This window comes from Eschrichtius robustus, chromosome 16 (genome assembly GCF_028021215.1).
Source record: "Eschrichtius robustus isolate mEscRob2 chromosome 16, mEscRob2.pri, whole genome shotgun sequence".
In the NCBI taxonomy this organism is placed as follows: Eukaryota; Metazoa; Chordata; class Mammalia; order Artiodactyla; family Eschrichtiidae; genus Eschrichtius; species Eschrichtius robustus.
In genome coordinates, this window is record NC_090839.1 from 1,810,229 (window position 1) to 1,832,874 (window position 22,646).

Here is a 22,646-nt window from a genome sequence, read left to right on the forward strand (position 1 = left end):
GGCCAAAAAAAAAGAAAGAGAAAACCTTTTCAGAAACCAGCTCTTAAACCCCTTTGAAGCCTGTGCTTGTCTTTCCTGAGGTACCTTCCTCCTCAGGTGTCTTCCCGCCGATGCCAGGGAAGCCCGGGCACAGCAGACCCTGCTCACAGTCAACTGGGTCGGGGGACCATGGGCCCGGGGGGGGGCAGGTGGGAGAGGAGGGCAAGGCAGCGGGAGACGAGATGGGAAAGAAAACTAACATTCACGAGGCAGCACGTGGCTCCACTCTGCCAGCTCTCGTCTGGGGTCCCGAGCGGCCACGGCAGGACGGGCCCCCGCTGTGAGGGAGCCACGAGGAAGGAGCGTGGCTCTGTGGAGGGTGGGAAAGGGGTCCAAGGATGACCCTGGGGAGGCAGGAGCTGAAGAGATGGAGGTGGAGGAGAGGGCCGGGGCCAGGGGCGTGGAGCAGACGGAGCCCCGACGTGGGACAGGCCAGGTTCACCGAGGACCCCGAGAGGCGGGGGCCACAGACACGGGAGGGGCCGCCCCTGGAGAGAGGTGAGGGCGCAGGTCCTCGTCCTAAGAGGAGAACCTTACTGTTCATGGCCCAAACCGCCACTTCAGAGAGGAAAAGGGGCCGCTGTCCCTGGCACTCGGGGCCACATGCGCCTTGCCCGGGAGTTTACGAGGGGGAAGGCGCACAATCAGACCTGTCCTCTGAGACGGCTGGAAGGAAGGAGGAGGGGCGGAGCAGTGAAGAGGTGCCTCCTTGGGGGATTCAGGAGCAGCAGTGGTGGGAGGGGGCCGTGACAGGAGCGGGCAGGGTGAAAGCATCCAAGACGCGTCCGTCCGGAGGCTAGCGTGTCAGGTCGGGGGCTGGAGACGGGAGGGAGGGGCGGGCACGAGGGCGGCCTGAGCCAGATTCCCGCCTACAGGGTGCGGGGCGCTGACGGCAGAGGTCCAGGCCACACGAGCAGGCAGGAGGTGCTCTGACAGCTCCGGGGCCCCAGGTGGGCACTGGGTGCCAGCTCAGGGCAGAGATCTGGGGTGAAGCTGGGCTCCCCGGAGCCGAAGCGCAAACGGCGCGGGGAGGACAGAGGCTGCCACCTCCACCCACCTGACTCACGGCCGTCCCGCCTACGCCCCCCCTTCTGCTGGTGAAGGCTTAGCTCACTGCCATCAGAATCTGCTTGCATGAGAATGCAGCGCTGGTGGGGAGAGAACGGACTGTGGTCCCGCTGCACTGAACAACCCTCCGAAACTCACCCACGGGGTGAGAGGTCGACGCGTCAAACGCAGGCGGCTCTGCGTGAAGCTAGCAGTTGGGTCTGATACCAGTAACCTCTGGCTCTGTGCCAGGCCCCCTGCCAACGCTAGGGCGCCCACGGAGCTCAGTCCCCCAGCAGCCCCAGGGCAGGGACGGCCGCCCGTCCGCTTACGGACGGGGGTCACGCTGAGGAAGCGCCATCACTGATCTCCAGGGGCCACGCAGAGGGCCAGTGGGTCTCGGGGTCTTTGGCTGAACAGGGCCCTGGGTCTACCCAGGGGGCAGGGCCCAGGTGACACGGGACGGATGTTCCTCCAGCTCAGGGCCCGCTGCAGACGTGGGGCGAGGACAGGCGCGCTGGGAGACTCCAAAACGTCCGTGTGGGATGACATACCTGTGCTTTTGAATTCCATTCTCTTGAGGAGGCCTCTCCCCAACTTTTCCAATCCCATTACTTTTGCTGGTGTCCACATGAATCACGCCAGTGACTCTCTGATTTGCCTCTGAAAATTCCCCAGAAGAGTTATCAGAATCAAAGCCTGTGCGAGACAAGCAGAGTGGTAACTTCTGCAGGACTTGGAATATGGAAAAGCCTACCTCTAAGAATTCTCACACTGCAAGCAGGCACCTGAAGCTCGAAAGTGCTTTTGATTGACACGTTCAGAGTAATGAACTCTGCTTCCCAAGAACCGAAGGTCGAGGCGGAGAACGAGAACCGCTCCCGGGGGTCCCCGCATGAGGCCACCACCCTGCCACCAACGCCACACTCTCCAGGTCCTTACGTGGGGGGCGGCTCCCGGGCACCAGGACAGGTTTTCCCTGTTGTCGTCAGTGACCGTACCCTCTGGGGCGGCCACCTCTATGGTGCTCACACCTAACTCAGGCTGTAACCCCTTCCTCCTCTGCACAAGTTGCGGTCAAGCTCCACATCACGTCCTGAAACACAACCTGCTGCGGCGTTTCTAAGACCGAGCACCGCACAAACCCACCGCCAGAACCTACCAAACCGACCAACGGCAACCGAAACAGCAGACGACGGGTGCGAACGCGGAGGGCACGCCACGTACGTGGAAACCTCGGGGAGAGTGAACTATTAGGACTTGTGTGAAATACAGTCATGCGGTCTCCTGGCCCGTCCCATCCCCCGAGTAAGAGTAACACCACCCTGGGCTGTGCTCCGTGCCCCTTCTGCATCGGGAACGCTTTCTCCCAAAGCGACCAGTGGCTATAGGGAAAAGGAAAATGTGTTTCCTCTCAACTCAGCCAGTGCAATCCACTGAAATACTCAAGTTCTGCTCCAGAGCAAGCCCGGCCGGGAGCTGTGGCTGCCAGGGCAAGTCCTTCCAGCTGGGGTGGGGAGCTCCTGACCACTGACTATCGATGACCTTGACTACTTCAGCGAGGGCACAGCCCACGAGGAGCTCAGGGCTCCCATAACAGCCCCTCATTTCCGAGAGGAAGGCGAGGCCCAGGGTGACAGGCCAGGCGGTGACTGTGGTCAGACACAAAACATAAACAAACCTGCTAATAAGCCTCCTTGAGAAAACGCAAAAATAACCTTCCTTCGTATTCTTCTATATTGACAGATGCACAAAATATAGTAGTATTGAGAATTATTACACAATGAATTTGAAAGGATATATTAAAAATGAACCTCTTGGACTTTCCTGGTGGCACAGTGGTTAAGAATCCGCCTGCCAACGCAGGGGACACGGGTTCAAGCCCTGGTCCGGGAAGATCCCACATGCCGCAGAGCAGCTAAGCCTGTGCGCCACAACTACAGAGCCTGCGCCCTGGAGCCCGTGAGCCACAACTACTGAAGCCCACGTACCTAGAGCCCGTGCTCCACAACAAGAGACGCCACCGCAACGAGAAGCCCACGCACCAAAACGAAGAGTAGCCCCCGCTCGCCACAACTAGAGAAAGCCCACGTGCAGCAACGAAGGCCCAACACAGCCAAGAATAATAATAAATTAATTAATTTTTTTTAAAATGAACCTCTTAAATAATCAATGCTTTCTGAAATAGCCTGTCACATCTCGTTTTTGTTAACTATCCCCAAAGCAACATCTACTAATCCCCAGTCTAAACTTAGCCTGAAGCAGCCCCTGCTTAAGGATGCCCAGTCCTATGGACCTGGTGTTACCCTGCACGGGTGTCCCTATCTCCGAGGACCTCCCTCAGGGCTGAGATTCTGGGTCAGTGTCAAGTAGAAAGTTCGCTTAAATCACAACCCTGGTGTGCGCCCATGAAAACAAGGCAGCTCCTCCCTGACAAGTGCATTGAAGTCTTGTCTCTGATGAAGCCAACACTACGTAACAGTTTAAACATTTTAATGTACAACACATGTTTACTATAGAAAAAGAAAATACAGACAAGCAAAGGAGAAAGTTGAAATCATCTGTAATCTGATCACTCAGAGATACCCACCTTTGACAGGTTAGTCTGACTTTTTACAACCCTTAATCTGTACATATTTTTCATGTACTTTAAAACCTTTCAATTTAAAGGTACTGATTCTTGGGCTTCCCTGGTGGCGCAGTGGTTAAGAATCCGCCTGCCAATGCAGGAGACACGGGTTAGAGCCCTGGTCCAGGAAGATCCCACATGCCGCGGAGAAGCTAAGCCCGTGCACCACAACTACTGAGCCCACAAGCCACAACTGCTGAAAATAAATACATAAAGGTACTGATTCTTGTAGGAAGTAACTGCTTATCTTTTTAAAATTTATTTATTTGTTTATTCATTTATTTTTGGCTGTGCTGGGTCTTCGTTGCTGCGCACGGGCTTTCTCTAGCTGTGGCGAGCGGGGGCTCCTCTTCGTTGCGGTGCGCGGGCTTCTCACTGCGGTGGCTTCTCTTATTGTGGAGCACGGGCTCTAGGTGCGCAGGCTTCAGTAGTTGCGGCTTGTGGGCTCAGTAGTTGTGGCTCACGGGCTTAGCTGCTCTGCGGCATGTGGGATCTTCCCGGACCAAGGGCTCGAACCCGTGTCCACTGCATTGGCGGGCAGATTCTTAACCACTGCACCACCAGGGAAGCCCCAGTAATTGCCTATTGAAGGCATTCATTTAATAACTGCTGGGTTTAAATACTTTTTAAATTAGAGTCACAAAGTAAGACTGATTCTATAAACAGGGAAGTAGTCACTGTCTGGGTATTTCATTGCATTGGGAGACTTCACATTTTTCGTCTTTCTGTTATTTGCTTGGGAACCAAAGGGCTGAGGTGAGGAATTATTTTCACCTAGACATCTGCCTCTTCCGCCTGCATCTCAGGGACACGCGGAGAGGTCCCGCCGTGCGGAGAGGTCCCGCCGTGCGGAGAGGCAGGGATGGGGTCACCTACACACCGCACTCCATGCAGTTCAAGCCCTCTCTGGGGAAAGACCTTCCAGAGTATCGGTTACACTGGTCCCAGGTGACAGGGAGCTTCCCAGGGGGCTCCCGGGTGAGAAGGCCACGCCGAGGCCGGGCCCACTTGGTCTCAGACGTGGTCAGCCTGCGAGGGCCAGGCGGCCCGAGGGCGTGACTCCCTGACAAACACCCCGCTTGGTGGGAATTCAACTGCGAAAGACTACTGATGCACGTGCGGGTTAAGCAGACAAGCACGCTTCCCAGGAACACACGTCTACAAGGGCCACAACAGCTATGAGGTCACGCAAGATAAGATGACTCAGCAGGTCAGCCTTTGAAAACAGCGATGAGCTCAGGGCCTGCTCCTCCTGGGCTTCGGACAAGAATAAGTCAATAATCTCAGGCCGCCCATCCCTCAACCTGCTCCAACCCTTCACTCAGGAGAAGCACGGCCGGCGAAGGCCCGGGAGCGCAGGACAGGGCTCCTCGAGACAGGAGGCAGCAGGGACGGCAACGGCGTCCAGGGCAACAGTGACGGCGCCCAGGAAAGAGCCTTTTGTCGTGCTGGGCACCACGCTCTCCTGGCACTGATTACGGAAGTGCCCCTCTGACTGCCCTAGGGAGGGTTAGCACTGACAAACCCGGCGGCAGTAATACTTCAGAGCTGCTGTTTCTATGTTCCCACACCTGAGAGGGGGGCATGGGCTGGAAGAGTCTCCTGAAGTCCGTCTCCACCAGGAAGACCCCTCGATAGAGAAAGCAAAGTGACGCTCCCCCTGCTGACGAGGGGGGTGCAGGGCAGACAACGGGGGGCGCCTTGAACGTGAGGTCTGGGGCCCCCTGTGGTCACCTGTCCCTCGGGTGGTAACAGGAGGAGGAGGGGTTGTTCCAAGCAAATGTGAACCAACCCAGCCGGCCTCTCCTCCCCCTGCCACCCCGCCATGCTCTCTGCCCACCGGGCTGTGTACCAGCACTCACAGGGGTGTGTGAAAAGCGAAACAGAACTGAACGCTGACACAGTAAGAGCTGCTGTGAAAGCAGGTAAATGTACTATTTTTTGGTAGACTTTAAGCAGTGCAAAACACGATACAGTTATAAGACAGGACAATACGTTTTTCATCATTAAGTATAAATAATATAAGAATGCCGGGCTTCCCTGGTGGCGCAGCGGTTGGGAGTCTGCCTGCCAGTGCGGGGGACGCGGGTTCGGGCCCTGGTCTGGGAAGGTCCCACATGCCACGGAGCGGCTGGGCCCGTGAGCCACACCTACTGAGCCTGCGCGTCTGGAGTCTGTGCTCCGCAACAGGAGAGGCCGCGGTGGTGGGGGGCCCGCGCACCGCAATGAGGAGTGGCCCCCGCTTGCCGCGGCTGGGGAGGGCCCTCGCGCAGAAACGGGGACCCAGCACAGCCATAAATTAATTAATTAATTAATTAAAAAAAAAAAAAAACATATACGAAAGAATGCTGACCATCTCACTTAGGATCCAAATAAAAATATTTACACCCCAGGGCAACTCTTAAAGACTAAAACACAGTTGCCCTTTCTTGTTATCTTTAGCGGTCCAAAGTTGATGTTTTCCCCCAAATCTAGGATAGGACACATGCTTTTACTGAAGGCTGGTGCCTGGGGACATGTCAGCTCTCTCTCTACACGGTTTTCCTGGGCCGTCCTCACGTCCCGGGGCTACGTCTGAGGCCTGGGTCCGAGGGCTTCGTGCTCACGACACAATCTCTGAACCTGCCTCTCCCTCCGCTCAGACACAATCTCTGAACCTGCCTCTCCCTCCGCTCACCTGTGACGGCGTCGAAGAACTCCTCCTCTCCGTTCATCCTTCAGGGCCAGGCTCCTCCGCTGCCTGATCTGTAGGGTCTGCTACTGAATCATTGTACTGGATCTACATCGACAGTGTAAGAAACTTCACGCTATGAACTTTTTAAGGTAAAAATCCAATAGGCACTGGAGATCTAAAGGGAAAAAAAACCACCACATTTTGGTATACTTAGCTTTCAGAAGTTGTATGGTTTAGAAACATTTAAAAATACCCATTCACCATTCTTGAGGTCAATCTCAATTACATCTGAGCAAAGAAGTAAAAGGAGTGATCTCATACAAGAGGAAACAGTCATAATATCCGCATCCATCAACGAGTAGCACGTCCACAAGTAACCACTATCTGAAGTTACTTTAAAAGCCACTACACTATATAAGGAAGCAGTGAAACGACTAATCTGGGGGTCACGTGGACAGTTCGAGAGGCAGGTTAGCTAAGGTGAGGCATCCACACGCTGGGGCCCCACCACACCTCCGCTGACGGCCACTGCAAATCTTTACCAGAAGCTGGAACAAACGGTTATAAATAAATTCAAAGTTATGTGAAAACATTTATTTCACATCAACCTGAAACCAATTTTCAATTCTAGAGAATTAAGACTCCTGTGTAAGTTAGTTGTTATCAGTATAAACTGTAATCAACTTAAATTTTCTCAAAATTATTTTAGCTCAATATTTTAGTAGAACTCATGCATATTAACTTCTCCCATCATGAAGCACAGTATTTCATAAATGGCAACAGACTGAAGCAAAAGGTCAACCTTGTCCCAAAAGGTTTGACTTCTTATGAAAATAAGCAGAGACCCATATTTAATTGTGTGAGCCAGGTAGCGACGGGACCAAGAGCTCTCCTCCAGTTCTGAGAGCAGTGAAGGAACAGGTGGTCCCGAGGAGGGATGCGTCCTCTGTCCTTGGAGTGGCCACACGGAGCTTGGTGACACCTCCAAAGCGCTCATCTCTGGGCTCCATCCTGAGCACGTGTGAGCGTCTACATCATGCAACAAACTGGCATTAGGTCGTTCCGCTCTTCCTTCCCCAAAAGGCTCTTGCAGAGTTTCCTTTTCCTTTCCCAATCTCCCAACCAGCCGGCAGAACCGGACACCTATGCACCTCCTGGAAACACCCATTCAAAGCCTCACTCAGTAGTTGATGGTTGGGTTTTCTTTGGCAAATTAGAGAAGCTGTTAATGCTTCTGATTCCTCTCTGATATGACAGGTCCCGTCTACAACATCCTGCAATATATTTGACCTCTAGAAGCCACTAAAAGGAACCAGTGTTCCCTGGAGGAGAAATGGCTCAGTCCAGGGCTCGAGTCCCTCTAGAGGCAGCAGGAAGCTGGCAGGACTACTGGAGTCAGGTCAAAAGGCTCAGTCGAACCTACAGAGGTTCCCACTGCGACAACGGGACAATGTGAGCCCCGTGAACAGCCAGACGGATGGAACACATTCCATACATTTAAGTCCCCGAGTTCACAGAGATGCTGAAAAAGAAATTAACTGGTCACCACTGGATGGATGATGCCAACACAGTCTTTTGAAAACCAGGACACGACAGGGAAGCGTCAAGCCTTTCAGCTGCCTTCCTGTACAGACTCCCTGTCCCACTTTAGTTATTGATTTATTTGGCTGCATTGGGTCTTAGTTGCGCATGTGGGATCTTTCATTGTGGTGAGTGGGCTCTCTAGTTGTGGCACGGGCTCTAGAGCGCTCCGGCTCAGTAGTTGTGGCACGCTGGCTTAGTTGCCCCTCGGCATGTGGGATCTTAGTTCCCCGATCAGGGATCGAACCCACGTCCCCTGCATTGGAAGGAGGATTCTTAACCACCGGACCAGGGAAGTCCCTCTCTGCCCCACTTTTTAGAGGCGTTCCTGCCGATCCAGGAAGGACTCCGGGTGTGTGGCGTCCCCGTGCACAACCCTGACGAATTCCCACGTCTGGTCACTGACCACCCACAGCTGTGCTGTCACAGACCCAGATGTGCTGTGTGACTCCTCTGAAGGGGTCCTGTCGAGAAAAGCAAGCCAAACCCCGGCCCTCCTCCAACTGTAACTATCAACTGAAGGAGCACGGAGCACAGAGGAACACGCTGAACTCCAGCGTCGGGACACGGTGGGCAAAAGCCAGACTCCGGGGAAGTCTACAGGGCAAAGCCCAGCTTCTTCAACCAATAAGTCACAAAGGAAAAAGAGAATGACAGGTGAAGGGATACTCTGCTATCTCGACTGAGGTGACAGTTTCATGGGTGTAGACATAGGTCAAAACTCACTGTACACTTTAAATATGTGCAACTTAACTGTATGTCAATTATACCACAAAAATGATACTTTAAAAAAAGGCACAGGTGTCATAATTGCATTTTTTAAAAAGAGCATCGGGACTTCCCTGGCGGTCCAGTGGTTAAGACTCCGTGCTTCTAATGCAGAGGATGCAGGTTTGATCCCTGGTCAGGGAACTAAGATCCCATATGCTGTGTGGCACGGCCAAAAAACAAAAAAAAATTTTTAAATCTATTTTAAAAAGAGGCCTTATCGGGGGCTTCCCTGGTGGCGCAGTGGTTGAGAATCTACCTGCCAATGCAAGGGACACGGGTTCGAGCCCTGGTCTGGGAGGATCCCACATGCCGCGGAGCAACTAGGCCCGTGAGCCACAGCTGCTGAGCCTGCGCGTCTGGAGCCTGTGCTCCGCGACAAGAGAGGCCGCGATAGCGAGAGGCCCGCGCACCGCGATGAAGGGTGGCCCCTGCTCGCCGCCACTAGAGAAAGCCCTCGCACAGAAACGAAGACTCAACACAGTCATAAATAAATAAATAAAAGAACGTGAATTTCTTTAAAAAGAAAAAAAAGGAAAGGGCTTTCTTTTTTAAAATCAGCTCTTCCTGGTCAGCTGCTTCCTTTTCTAACTCTAGAGAAAAACACGGAAAAATAAGCTTGTGCTGGACATCTTCACTGGCCTCCGGGGCCCCTCCTCCAGCCCCGCAGCAAGCGCTCCCTCCCGGCCTCTTCAGGGGACACCAGCCAGGGCGCCCCGCCGCTGCCAGGTCCGCACAAGGTGCCTGGCCCCCCACAGGGCCCCCCGGCTCTCTTCAAGGCGCCCACGCCGACCACGCTGCCCCGAGCTCCCAGGACCCGGCTCCAAACGCAGTGTCCACCGCCACGTACATGAAGACCTGCATTCAAGTCTTACAAACCCACCTTTACATTTTCTTAGAAAAGCAGACCCAGCCACTGAGGAATAAGTGACCAGCTAAGGGACCTGGGGGTTAATCTCCACCGTCAACTCACTAGAGACTCGAATTGCGTGTTTACTTCTCTTTCTCAATAAAAAACGGGCAAGGCAACCTAGATGTGATCTTCAGAAAGAAAGAAAAGCTCACCAATAATGTGAAGATTCTATAGCTACTTTTGCGGTTAAATATCAATTCTGAATTTAAATTGTTCAAAATAATATACATTTTATTTAGTAATTTACAAATACATTAGCAAGCATCAACCAGATAGAAGATAAATAAAGAAACAGAGGACTTGAACAACACAATCAACCAACTAGATCTAACAGACGTATCCAGAACTCCACCCAACAACAGAACACACCTTCTTCTCAAGTACACATGGGACGTTCTCCAGGATAGACCATATGTTAGGCCACAGATTACTTCTCAAGAGATTTTAAATGACAGATATACAAAGCATCTTCTCTGACCATAAGAGAATGAGTTAGAAATCAGTAACAGGTACTATGTATAAAATAGACAACTGATGGGAACATACTGTGTAGCACTGGGAACTCTACCTAATGCACTGTGGTAACCTAAATGGGAGCGAAGTCCAAAAGGGAGGGGATATCTGTATGTGCATAGCTGAATCATTTTCTTATGCAGTGTAGGCTAAATACAACATTGTAAAGCAACCATACTGCAATAAAAATTAATTTAAAAAAAATCCGTAACAGAAGGAAAAATGGAAAATTCACAAAATTCTGGAAACTAAGTAACATTCTCTTGGGAATTCCCTGGTGGTCCAGTGGTTAGGACTCGGGCTTTCACTCCCGGGGGCCCGGGTTCAATCCCCAGTCAGGGAACTAAGATCCCGCAAGCCTCACAGCACGGCCAAAACAAAACAAAACAAAAAATTCTCTTAAAAAACCAATAGATCAAAGAAAAAAGTTACAAGTGAAATTAGGAAATCTTTAGAAACAAATGAAAATAAAAACACAACACACCAAAATTTACGGGATGCAGTGACAGCAGTGCTAAGGGGAAAATTTATAGCTACCATCACTTACATTAAAAAAATAAGGACTTTCCTGGTGGCGCAGTGGTTGAGAATCTGCCTGCCAATGCAGGGGACACAGGTTCGAGCCCTGGTCTGGGAAGATCCCACATGCCGTGGAGCAACTAGGCCCGTGAGCCACAACTACTGAGCCTGCGCATCTGGAGCCTGTGCTCCGCAACAAGAGAGGCCGCGACAGTGAGAGGCCCGCGCACCGCGATGAAGAGTGGCCCCCGCTCGCCGCAACTGGAGAAAGCCCTCGCACAGAAACGAAGACCCAACACAGCCAAAAATAAATAAATAAATAAATAAATAAATAAATAAATAAAATTACAAAAAAAAAAATAAATAAGGACTTTCCTGGTGGCACAATGGTTAAGAATCCGCCTGCCAATGCAGGGGACATGGGTTTGAGCCCTGGTCCGGGAAGATCCTACATGCTGCGGAACAACTAAGCCCGTGCGCCACAACTACTGAAGCCTGCGTGCCTAGAGCCCATGCTCCGCAACAAGAGAAGCCACCACGATGAGAAGCCTGCACACCACAACGAAGAGTGGCCCCCGCTCGCCACAACGAGAGAAAGTGCGCGCACAGCAGTGAAGACCCAACACAGTCAAATAAATTAATTAATTTTTAAAAAATACCTCATTTTCTAAAAAATAAAAACAAAAACAATTCCGTTTACAATACCATCTAAAACAATAAAGTACTTAGGAATTAACCAAGGAGGTTAAAGACTGTACAATGAAAGCTAGAAAACATTACCAAAAGAAATTAAAGACATAAGCAAATGGCAACACATCCCATGTGGCCTGGAAGACTGAATATTAAGATGTCAACACTTACTCAGCCATAAAAAAGGAACAAAACTGGGTCATTTGTAGAGATATGGATGGACCCAGAGTCTGTCATACAGAGTGAAGTAAGTCAGAAAGAACAAAACAAATATCGGATATTAACGCATACACGTGGAATCTAGAAAAGCGGTACAGATGAACCTATTTGCAGGGCAGGAATAGAGACACAGACGCAGAAAAAGGACGTGTGGACATGGGAGCGGGGGTGGGACTAACTGGGAGATTAGGATTGACATACACACACTACCCTGTGTAAAACGGATAGCTAGTGGGAACCTGCTGTATAGCACAGGGAACTCAGCTCGGTGCTCTGTGACAACCTAGATGGGTGGGATGGGGGGTGGGAGGGAGGCCCAAGAGGGAGGGGATATATGTATACATATAGCTGATTCATTCACTTCGTTGCACAGCAGAAACTAACACAGCATTGTAAAGCAACTGTACTCCAATTAAAAAAAAAAGGAAAAAAAGATGTCAGTACTACAAAAAGCAATCTACAGATTCAATACAACCCCTATCAAACCCCAATGATGTTTTTTGCAGAGACAGAAAAATCCATTCTAAAATTCATATGGAATCTCGACCCTGAATAGCCAAAACAATCTTGAAGAAAGGAGAACAAAGCCAGAAGACTCACACTTCCTGATTTCAAAACTTACTGCAAAACTACAGTAATCAAAACAATGTGGTACTGGCACAAAGACCAATGGAAAAGAAGAGGGAGCCCAGAAATAAACCCTCACATATACCATCAAGTGATTTGTGACAGGTGTGCCAAGACCATTCAAGAAGGAAAGGGCTGTGTCTTCAACAAATGGTGCTGGGAATCTGGATATCCACATGCAAAAGAATGAAGTGGGACCCTATCTTACACCATATACAAAAATTAACTCTAAATGGATCAAGGACCTAAATGTAAGATCTAAAACTAAAAAACTCTTAGAGGAAAACATATGGCAAAACCTTTACAACTTTGGATTTGGCAATGATTTCTTGGATAAGACACCAAAGGCAGAGGCAATTAAAGAAAAATTAGACAAACTGGACTTTATGAAAAATTTAAAAATCTGTGCGTCAGACACTATCAACAGAGTACAGAGGCAACCCCAGAATGGGAGAAAATATTCGCAAATCATACATCTGACAACAGATTAGTATCCTGAATATATAGAGAACTCCTAACACTCAATAACAAAAAACAAACAAGCTGATTCAAAAATGGGCAAAAGACTTGAATAGACATTCCACCAAAGAACATATATACAAATGGCCAATAAGCACATGAAAAGATGCTCAACTCATTAAACATCATGGAAATGCAAATCAAAGCTATAATGAGATACAATCTCACACCCATTAGGATGGCTACTATCAAAAAAAAAAAAACCACAGAAAATAACAAGTCTTGGTGAGGATATGTAGAAACAGGAACCCTTGTGCACTGCTGGTAAGAATGTAAAATGGTACAGCTGCTGTGGGAAACGGTAGTTCCTCAAAAAATTAAAAACAGAACTACCATGTGATCCAGCAATTCCACTTCTGGGTATATACCCAAAAGAATTGAAAGCAAGGTCTCGAAGGGATATTTGCACACCAAAGTTCACAGCAGCATTATTCGCAATAGCTAAAACATGGAAGCAACACAAGTGTCCATCCACAAACAAAAGGAGAAGCAGAATGTGGTCTAGACATACAGTAGAATATTATTCAGCCTTAAAAAGGAAGGAAATCCTGTACTATGCTACAGCATAGACGAACCTTGAGGGCATTTTGACCAGTGAGATAAGCCAGACACAGAAAGACAAATATTGTGTGATTCCACTTATCTGAGGTCCCTGGAGGAGTCAAATTCATAGAGGCAGAAGGTAGAAGGTGGTTGTCAGGGGCTGGGGGAGGGGGTGGGGACTTGGTGTTTAATGGGTAAAGGGTTTCCCTTTTACAAGATGAAAAGAGCGAGGGGGATGGACGGTGGTGATGGCTGTATATACAACCACTGAACTGCACACTTAAACATGGTCAAGATGGTAATTTTTATGCTATGTGTATTTTACCACAATTTTTTAAAAAATACGTTTTCTCACTTTATTTTTATTTATTTATTTATTTTTGGCTATGTTGGGTCTTCATTGCTGCGCGCGGGCTTTCTCTAGTTGAGGCGAGCGGGGGCTACTCTTCGTTGCAGTGCGCAGGCTTCTCCTTGCAGTGGCTTCTCTTGTTGTGGAGCACGGGCTCTAGACACATGGGCTTCAGGAGTTGTGGCTCGCGGGCTCTAGAGCGCAGGCTCAGTAGTTGTGGCGCACGGGCTTAGTTGCCCTGCGGCATGTGGGATCTTCCCAGACCAGGGCTCAAACCCGTGTCCCCTGCATTGGCAGGAGGATTCTTAACCACTGCGCCACCAGGGAAGTCTCCAATTTTTCAAATTGGAAAAAAATACATTAGCAAGTAGGACAAACAAGAAATGAACAATTGTGCACAGAGCTCCACGCTCTGGGTGCCAAGCTTACGCAGCAGTACTCTGGAAAGGAAAAGTTCCACTGGGAACTTTGATACATTCTCAAATGACAGACTCTCGCTAAGAAGGGCCCAAACCCCATCCAACACTCGAACCTCAGGGTATGTTTCTCCTTCTAACGGTTCAATGTAATGCAGCATAAACTTTGCAGCCCATTTCCACCAGGAAAGGCAACTGGCCGAGTGAGATCAGGGAGCTGCAGAGCTATGAGGGCAGTGGCTCAGGGCGGGAGGCGGGTTTGGAACCTGAGGAACAGGGCGTGGAAGAACTGGCCAGGAGACCCGCAGAGAAGACCCCACGAAGCCTGGTCCCACCCCCTTCCCCCACAGAGGTCACACTCAGAGGGCGGTCACAGAGCAGGTGCCCCCAAAGAACTGCAGGCGAGACATGGCCAGGGCCTCAGCCAAGGGGCAAGCTTCACTAACCGGACACTTGCTCAACCCACCGGATGCAGAAAACTGGGTTTCCATCAAGAACGAGTCAGAAACAGAAGCGAGCAAGCAGCAGCCTTCAAGAGCACGGTCCATCCGTAAGGCTCTCACTGCCCCACAGCTCTTAAGGTCAAGGACAAACCTGTCCCAGAAGCAGACGGGCCCGTGCACAGTGCAGACAGCAGCGTTGTGCCACGGGCCAGTGACAGAACAAACCAAAGGCACTGGCGCCTCCCCACGGGCCTCTCCTCCCAGGGAGCGGCCTGGGGCAGGGACCAACCCGGCCACGCCGCCTGAGGCTGGCCTGCCAGACCCCAGAAAGATGCTATGGTGACGTGTAATGCTACCAGAGCGCGCAGGCTGGGGTGCCCACCAAGAACGTGGAACCAGTGTCACTTCTGAGCGTGAAAACCACAGAGCTTAACACGCAATGGACACACTTATCATCAGGAGGAATTAAGAACTGAAGGATGGGGATGGGAAAATTAAGCTGGGAAAAGTGAAGCCGAGGCTGCTAGGTGATGGGAACACACCCTGAGGACAGCGCCGGCCTGCGGAGGCTCTCCCAACCCGGCCGCACCCGAGACAGGCTCGAGGCCCGGGGCCACCAGCAGCCCTGGGGCCTCCAGGAGGCCTCACCCTCTCCACGGGGCAGTGCCACTGAGGGTGGACGGTGCTGCCTGGCCACACCACCTCCACGGTCACTGACTGTTTCAGTGTTTCAGTTTTGAGATGCCCACTTTGCAAAGGAAGCCCCCCTGGACGCCTAACGACCCCTGTCCTAGTCACGCCCACCCTGCCACGGTGCCCACTTTCTTTCTTTTGTAAAAGAACAAAACTTACTGGAAACAAACACTCAACCTGTACAGATTCCAGAGCCGCGTGGCCGTGCTGGAAACGCTCGGATCTGCTCTGCCCAGGGCAGTGGCCACTGGCCGCGGGTGACCTTGAGCACTTGAACCACGTGGAGAGGAAGCCAACGTTTCTTTCTCTGTGATGCGACCCGGCTGAATTTCTTCCACTTCAACGGCCCACCTGGCAGGTGGCGTCCATCCTGGACAGAGCGCTCTAGGGCCTCACTGGGCTGGCACACCACGGGGGCCCTAGGAAGCTCCAGTGGCCCCACCAGGCAGAGGGAGGAGCATGGGAAGGAGGCGGCAGGCGGAGCCGGCAGTGCTTGGCCTCCGTGCACATGTCCAGGCGGCGGCAGCAGGGCTGGCCCAGTCTCCACAGCCTTCCACAGCCAGCCACGGATGGAGCGCAGAGAAGGGCATCAGGCCAAGCCTGCCCTGTATCCTTATTCCCAAAGCCACCCTGGCTTTCTCACCTTGTACTCACTGAATGTGCATTTTGCTAGCTGCTGCAGAAAGATCAGGCCTTCACAATCCTGTGGCTGTAAAAGCTTAGGGGTGGAATCAAATAAATGCCCCACTCTATTCCAGCAAAGCCTCTTGAAAGGGTGACCATCCTCCGCAGAGCGCCCGCACACACGTGTCTCGGTGACCACAGGGAGGAATCGAGTGGCCTTTCGGATGCCGGCTCCTGATGCTCGAGCAGAAGCCGGTTCAGCCCAGGTGTGCACGAGGCTCCTTCAGAGCGCCATTCTGAGGGCGAAACCAGTCAACGTGTGTTTTCTGTCTGTGTAGCTTTAACAGCACCGGCCTTCTGCAGGGCTGCGTGATCTTCATCACAAAATCAGCTGCCTGATGCTTCAGGGAACTTAAAGCTTCTTCCCTGAGGGTGGGTGCCAGCGTAGGGGGCCGGGGCAGCCTGGCCCCAGAAGGCCTCCCGTCTCATCCACGCCGGCCAGCAGGTTACAGTCAGCACACAGACTGGCCGACGCGCTCAGGGGTTCAGGCAAGAAGCGGGAAGTTTCCAGACCTGAGGAAGGTAAAGGAACCTCCCTGCTGTGTAAACAACTGCATTCATCGCCCACTGTTTACCCTACTCCACCCCAACCGGGAGGCCTTGAAGGGCAGGCACAGGGCAACCAGCCCGGCCCCAGGAGTGGCCACGGGAGCCACACTTCCGGCTGGGACTCGGCAGGAGCCTGGAGCCCCACCCACACCCTCGCCCACGACAGAGTCCCTCCAGTCCCGTGCCACGCCCCCGCCCCAAAGCAACTGCTTCCTATGCAGCAGTGAGCACCGAAGACGTAGCACGCGCGCGTCGAGGAAAACGCTTTTACAGCCCAGCACAGGGCACGGCAAACAAGCACTGCATGAGATGAATGGATGTTCTTTGGTGCAGACGCGTTTGTCGGAACCAATCTCATCATTCTGGAACCCAGAGTAAAGCAGAGTGGTTTGAAGGCAGCCCGGGGAGTGGGTGAGAGAGCTCTGAACAGGGAGCCCGTCCATAGCCTCTGGGGCCGTGTTCACAGAAAACCACAAAAGCGGCAGCCACACCAGAGGCAGCGCGCTGAGAGCCGCGGAGAAGGCAGACCACTGAAGTGCCCCTCCCCACGGCTTGGCCACCTCTGCTGAGGACCAAGGGCGCGAACGCAGTGGGGCAGGATGCTTCAGGTGCCACCTCCATCACAGGGCAGGGTCTGGTTTGACATCCTCGCCCTTTCGCCTCCTTCCCTCTCCTGTTCCAGGTCCTTCCCGTCGGCTCTCGCCCAAGTAGGACCTGCTCGGCCCCTGACCGGTTTCACCCTGCTGAGAAGTGTATCATCCGGCGTCGCGCCTGCCCCTGTCACCCCTAACCATGCTTCCCGAGCACTAACGGGGTGGGTGTTTAAACCAACGTCAGGGAAGTCCACGAATTTCTAACCACCGACCCCCCCCCAAAAAAGAGAAATAAAAAGCGAAAAATTGCAAAATTCTGTTTGTGTTCATTTTTCCCCAGGAACATGACTCAGACTCTTCATTTGGTTCTCAAAGGAGGGGGTCCCTGATGCAAAACAGGTTAGCACCCCATGGTGGGACCCAAGCTCTGGCGAGCACACCAACCACACTGGAATCATGGGAGTGTGCCCCCCCCCCCGCCCCCACACACACACACACGGCCCTGGGCCTCCCGCCTAGAAGCCTGGATCCAGGAGATCCGGGGCTGGGCCTCGAGCCTACACTTTTTACAGAGTTCCGCAGGTTTTTCTGGTGAGAAGCCTCAGCGCTGAACCCACAGCGCCCTACCTCTGAGACAGACCCCAGGGCAGCGCTCTGGAGCCGCCCCCGCCCCAGGACCCCCCTACCCTCTCCCTCGTGTGTTAGAACACACCCCACGGTTAAAGTTTCTTTAGCACACAGGCACTGGTGCCTCACTGGTGCCAAGTCCGGGGCAGGATGGCTCTGGTTCTCGCCCCTCGCGTGTCCAACAGGGCGCCCCGCGCCCCGGTTCACATCTGTCACCGCTAGAATTCTTCGTGGTGCTCCTTTTCACCCTCAAAGTTTCACAGTTTGGCCATCAAATCACACGCTTACCTGGTTTAAAGTGACAGCGGAAGTCACTTTCCAGCCAAGCACGGTGGTACAGGCGCCAGGTCACAGCTGATCTTTTCTCACAATCAGCCTTTCGTTTGTTCAGTAAAACACACAGCCTCCCCTGCCCCCATGGCGACCATCGTCTTTCCTAGAACCTGGATTCAGGACGACTTCCCTACAAGACCATTCCTCACGCCAGGCTGTCCCTCAAGAACCCGCGTCCTGCCTGGAACAGGTGCTTCCCTGGGCACTTGTTAAGGCCGGTGGTCCCGCCCCTCTGGTAAAAGTACGAGCTCAGAGGTCAGACAGGTCTGCCCAACCCAAAGCCACACAGACCATTCCCTCTGCTGATGTGACCCTGGCGCCCAGGGCTGCGGAGGCTTCCTGAACAGACAGGGAAGCTGTGTGGGGGTGGGGGGGGTTGGTGCCCAGGAGAGTGCCAGGCCCTGTAAACCCTCAACAGTGTGCACCTTCCCACCAGGCTCCCAGGCTACAGGGCCAGGGCCGAGCCAGCCAGCACTGACGTGGGAGTTTGTGTCTCAAAAGAAATCCTGCAAGAATTCCACTGATGAAATGAAAAAGCAAAGAAAGAGACACACAAACATCAGGCAGAAGTCTCCAGACCTCCATGTTTCTCAAACACAGTCCCTTCTGAAGGCTGACCTCCACTGGTTAGCTCATTGCAGAGATTACAGTATTTGCACCACCGGGAGATCCAGCTGAAAGATGGTGATGCTTTGAAATTCTGCCCAATGACCCTGAGTTCTTTTCTGAATTTGGAAGGAAAAGGAAATAAGCGCCACAAAGTTCATGGACACGTCGAAGTGACCATTTCATTACGTGTTTGTTAAGGGGAGCTGCAGGGCTGGGCCGATACTCCACACACGCTTCCAGCCAGAGTGTGATACGGCTGCAACGCCAACGCCTGGGATTTATCAGCAAAAACACTTTGACTGCAGCAGAGACACAAATTAATCACTGTACATGGAAACTGCATTTAAAGTGCCAAACTAGAACCTAAAATATTAAAAATTCTTAGGATTTAAGTATTTGTAAATAATCAATAGTGTTCAAATACTAACTTCCTTCCAGTCTCAAGAAGCTATCGTTCAACCTTAAAGCGCACCAAGTTTCAGAAATTAAACCTCGCCCCGCTGTCTGCGTGCCGTCCTGAGTCCTCAGGAGAGGAACTGCACGGGTCCAGGGGTTTTTTTATAAGACAACCCCACTTGAATAGTCATAACTTAGAAGTGTTACTGTAGCTCATTTCAGTAGAACTGCAAACCTACCTACCAAAGATTTCCTTAGCTTCACTTCTGCACTGAATTTGTTTGTCGGTGTCAGTGTCGGGTGGGGTCAATTTCAGTGCTCTCAGGTCTGGGACAGAAGGTCTACTCAGCACCTATTACAATACCAGAGCCTCTCAGGTTACATTTTCACATATATTCCTGGCAATAACCCACTTTACAGGCCAACACCCTTGAGGCAAGAGCAGATAAGTAACTTTCCTCCCATCAAAGTTAGAGAGAGATGGGGCCAAAACCTGAGAGCCCCAGGCCACCTCCGGAAAGATTCTTAAACTCTCAAGTGGAACACGTTAGCCACCTGAGGACCGTCATCACAGCTTTCGCTCAAAGATGCAAGCCCTGCACACCTTATATCCGCCAGAGCCAAACTCCTAGGAAAAGATACGGCCTTGGCTTTTCACAGGAATACTAAGGAAATCATTTGAAGATAGTATAAGAATACATAAAATGTTTCCAAAATTTCGCCACCAAAAAAAGAATTGTCACTTTCGCAATTAGCTGAATGTAACAAGATTTTAAAAGTCGACCTAGTTTTAAGTACATATCCAAGACTCATTTGCTAGCATTTCCTGGAAGGCACGGATAAGAGGCATTAAGACGAAGGTCAAGTGGCACTTTTCAAACACTGAAATAACACTGCTCATCAAAATGTTAAACCAGAGCTGACCCCTCTGAATGCACATGGGAGGAGAAAGGAAAGCCCTAAGTACATGGTTTACGGCTTTAAGTTCACCACATTAAGTTCGCTCAGAAATGAATTCAAAATCACAACCTCGTGCTTTACAGTGTGTCTATCCATCATCACCCCTCCTCCGCCAACGCGCCCTTTTCACACCGTGAACATCAACGACTTCCCTACTAACCGGGGAACGGGGCAGCAGGTGGGGTATTTCAGCAAAATCTTGGATAGCCAGATAGAGAATTACTACTTTATTTTAGAAGAAATAAAATGGTTTTATAAACATTCATGCTCACCCAAAATGAAAATCTATCAGTTATGTGTGCTGCAAGAAACAAAGTTCTGACACACAGTAATGCAGCGCAACTAAATGTTCCACAGAAAAATGCTGAGGGGACCTTGTAAATGAAAATGTTGGTTTCGAAAGGCAGGAGAGGGAGGTATTTAAGGGCGTAGACTCTGGAGCCAGACTGCCTGGGTTCAAATCCCTGCTCCATAACTAACTACTGTGTGATTTAGAGTAAGTTACTTAACCTCTCTGTTCCTCAGCTTCCTCATGAATAGACAAAGGATAATGGAGCTAAGAACAAGTCTTGTAGTTTGTTGTGAAAACCACATGAATAAAGTGAATATAATGTGCTTATAGCAGTCCTGGAACAACACTTGTCATGTATTACTGTCATCTTAGATAAGAGCTGTTATTAACAGAAGGACAGGTGAGGCAAACGGGAAAGGTAAATTCTAAGGAGATTCAGCCATCCGTGTACTAAATGACAGCACCCTGCCAGGCGCTGTGCTGGACAAGGGGGAAGTGCAGCCTATAAGGTTCCCGTCCTCATCAAGGGGGATGGGAACGAACAATTTGGAGCACCTACCACATGCCAGGGACTGCCGGAGACAAGCATTTCATCTGCTGCTCTTATCGGCCCTGCCAGGTAAACGGCACACGTCGCAGAGGAAGGAACTGAGGCCAGGAGAGATGGGAAAACACTGCCAAGCGCACAAAGTCAGGAAGGGCCTTCGCTCTGCCACCAGGGCAAGGAGCCACGAGGACGGGGGTCCCACGGCACCTCTGCTCTCCAGCTCCAGTGGATGGAGAGGTCCCACAGCTTGCAGCCAGGCATGCAGCGGGCATCCCAGAAATGTCTGTTGAACTGAACTGAGTGAGACCACGTCTCCAGATGTGCACGGGCAGCCCCAGAAAAGGGACTAGTGCAAAAGCTGCTGACTGCCGGTCCAGAGCTTGTCCTAGACTGACTCGTCAGGATAAAAACCCCAGGGACAGGAACACAGCTTCCTGGGAGGTGACCCTCACACTCAAGAGGGCCAGGGACATCGTAACACCACCTGGCTGCTTCTCCCAGAAAAACCCGGGAAGACTGATTGGTGATTACCCAACAGTCTTGTTCTGGGCTTATAAAGTCTCAAGATTTATTCTGCTGATTACTGGAATGTAACTGGAAACAGAAGGAAGCTTTTAAAATCGATTACAAATCTAACTGATCTAACATATGTGTTAGGTAAAGAGCTCTCCCCAGCAGGTACAGTCTGCTAAGGTTGACAAAAACAAAATGAAGAGCAGGGGAAGGGGTGGACACGAGCACAACACCTTGCAGGGTCGAGACAAACCCACAGGTGGTCGCCCGGGCAGGGGAGCGGGGGGAGGGCTGCACCGCGAGCGGGGACACTGACTCTTCACCCTGGGCCCTTCCTGACTGGTTGACCGCGGGCGCCGGCTACCTTAGACACAAGGGAAAGTCGGGGGTCCCAGCGCCCCTGCCCAGCGCGCCCTCCGACTCATCCCTGCCGCTGAGAGGGGCTGGCGGGTGCCCGGGCCAGCTCTCCAGCCGACTTCCGGGTGCGGTGTCGGGCAGTGCGGCCCCGGGGCCGCAGTTGCCCGGCGACGCGGGGTCTGGGCGGCCGCCCGGTACCCAGGCCCGCCGCCCCCGCCGCCGGCCGCCAACTTTCCTCCCAAGTTTCCTCCGGGCCGGGACGCGGCCGGCGGGCGGGCGGGCGGGCGGCGGGGGGCCGCCCGGGCCGGGGCCGGGGTCGGGGCCTGGCCGGCGCGCGGGGGGCACGGGGCTCCGGCTCCACTCGTCCCGGCCCGGCCTCCCCGCCGCCCGCAGCCCAGGCCCGCCCGCCCGATGCCGGGCGCCGTTCCCGGGCGACGCGGGGTCGGGGTCCCGGCCGGGTCACTCACCTGGACCGCGATCCCTCCAGCGCCGACCGAGCTCCGCTGCCCGCCCCGCCCCCGCCCCGCAGGCCCGCGACCCACTGACACCAAGGCGGAAGTGCGGCCGGCTGCCCAGTCGACTGACAGCCGGCGCCCGCCACTCGCTGCGCCCGGCGCCGTCGCGTCGGCCGCCGCCCGCCCAATCAGCGCCCGGCCCGAGGGCCGAGCCGGGAGGCGGGACTATGCTAATAGCGCCGCCGGAGCGGCCCCGCCCTCCGCCCCTCGGGAGTCCGGCCCACGCGGAGGAGTGACGACTCGGGTAACCAATCAAGGAAGGGAGAGGCGGGGATATGCAGATATTGACCCGAAAGGGGCGGGCGGGTGGGAGGAAGGGGCGTGGCTGGCTGAGCTGAGTTTACAAACAACGAGTCGGGTGTCCCGGGTGCGGGTGCTCGGCGCGCTGAGGCATCTGCGCCTGCCGCTCCCAACCCCCGGGGACGGGCGGAGGCGGGAGTCACCCTCCTAAAAATGCCTTCCTCAGCTCAAGCATCTTTCAGGGCTTCC

General features: G+C 52.6%; 1 protein-coding gene across 4 annotated transcripts in view; it reads right to left on the reverse strand.

Moving 5' to 3' along the window:
- OSBPL2 (oxysterol binding protein like 2) overlaps positions 1-22,188 on the reverse strand; it is a 40,628-nt gene extending 18,440 nt beyond the window's left edge. For 2 of the 4 annotated variants that reach the window (XM_068565616.1, XM_068565615.1), the window contains exon 1: positions 6,393-6,561. Coding sequence is in view for 2 of the 4 variants with exons in the window: in XM_068565613.1 (XP_068421714.1) it covers positions 1,641-1,785; positions 6,393-6,429 (182 nt within the window). In the remaining 2 variants the exon portion in view is untranslated. Of the gene's footprint in view, positions 1-1,640; positions 1,786-6,392; positions 6,565-22,109 lie in introns of those variants that run through there. The other 2 variants (XM_068565614.1, XM_068565613.1) reach the window with 2 other exon arrangements.
- Positions 22,189-22,646: the final 458 nt, after the last annotated feature.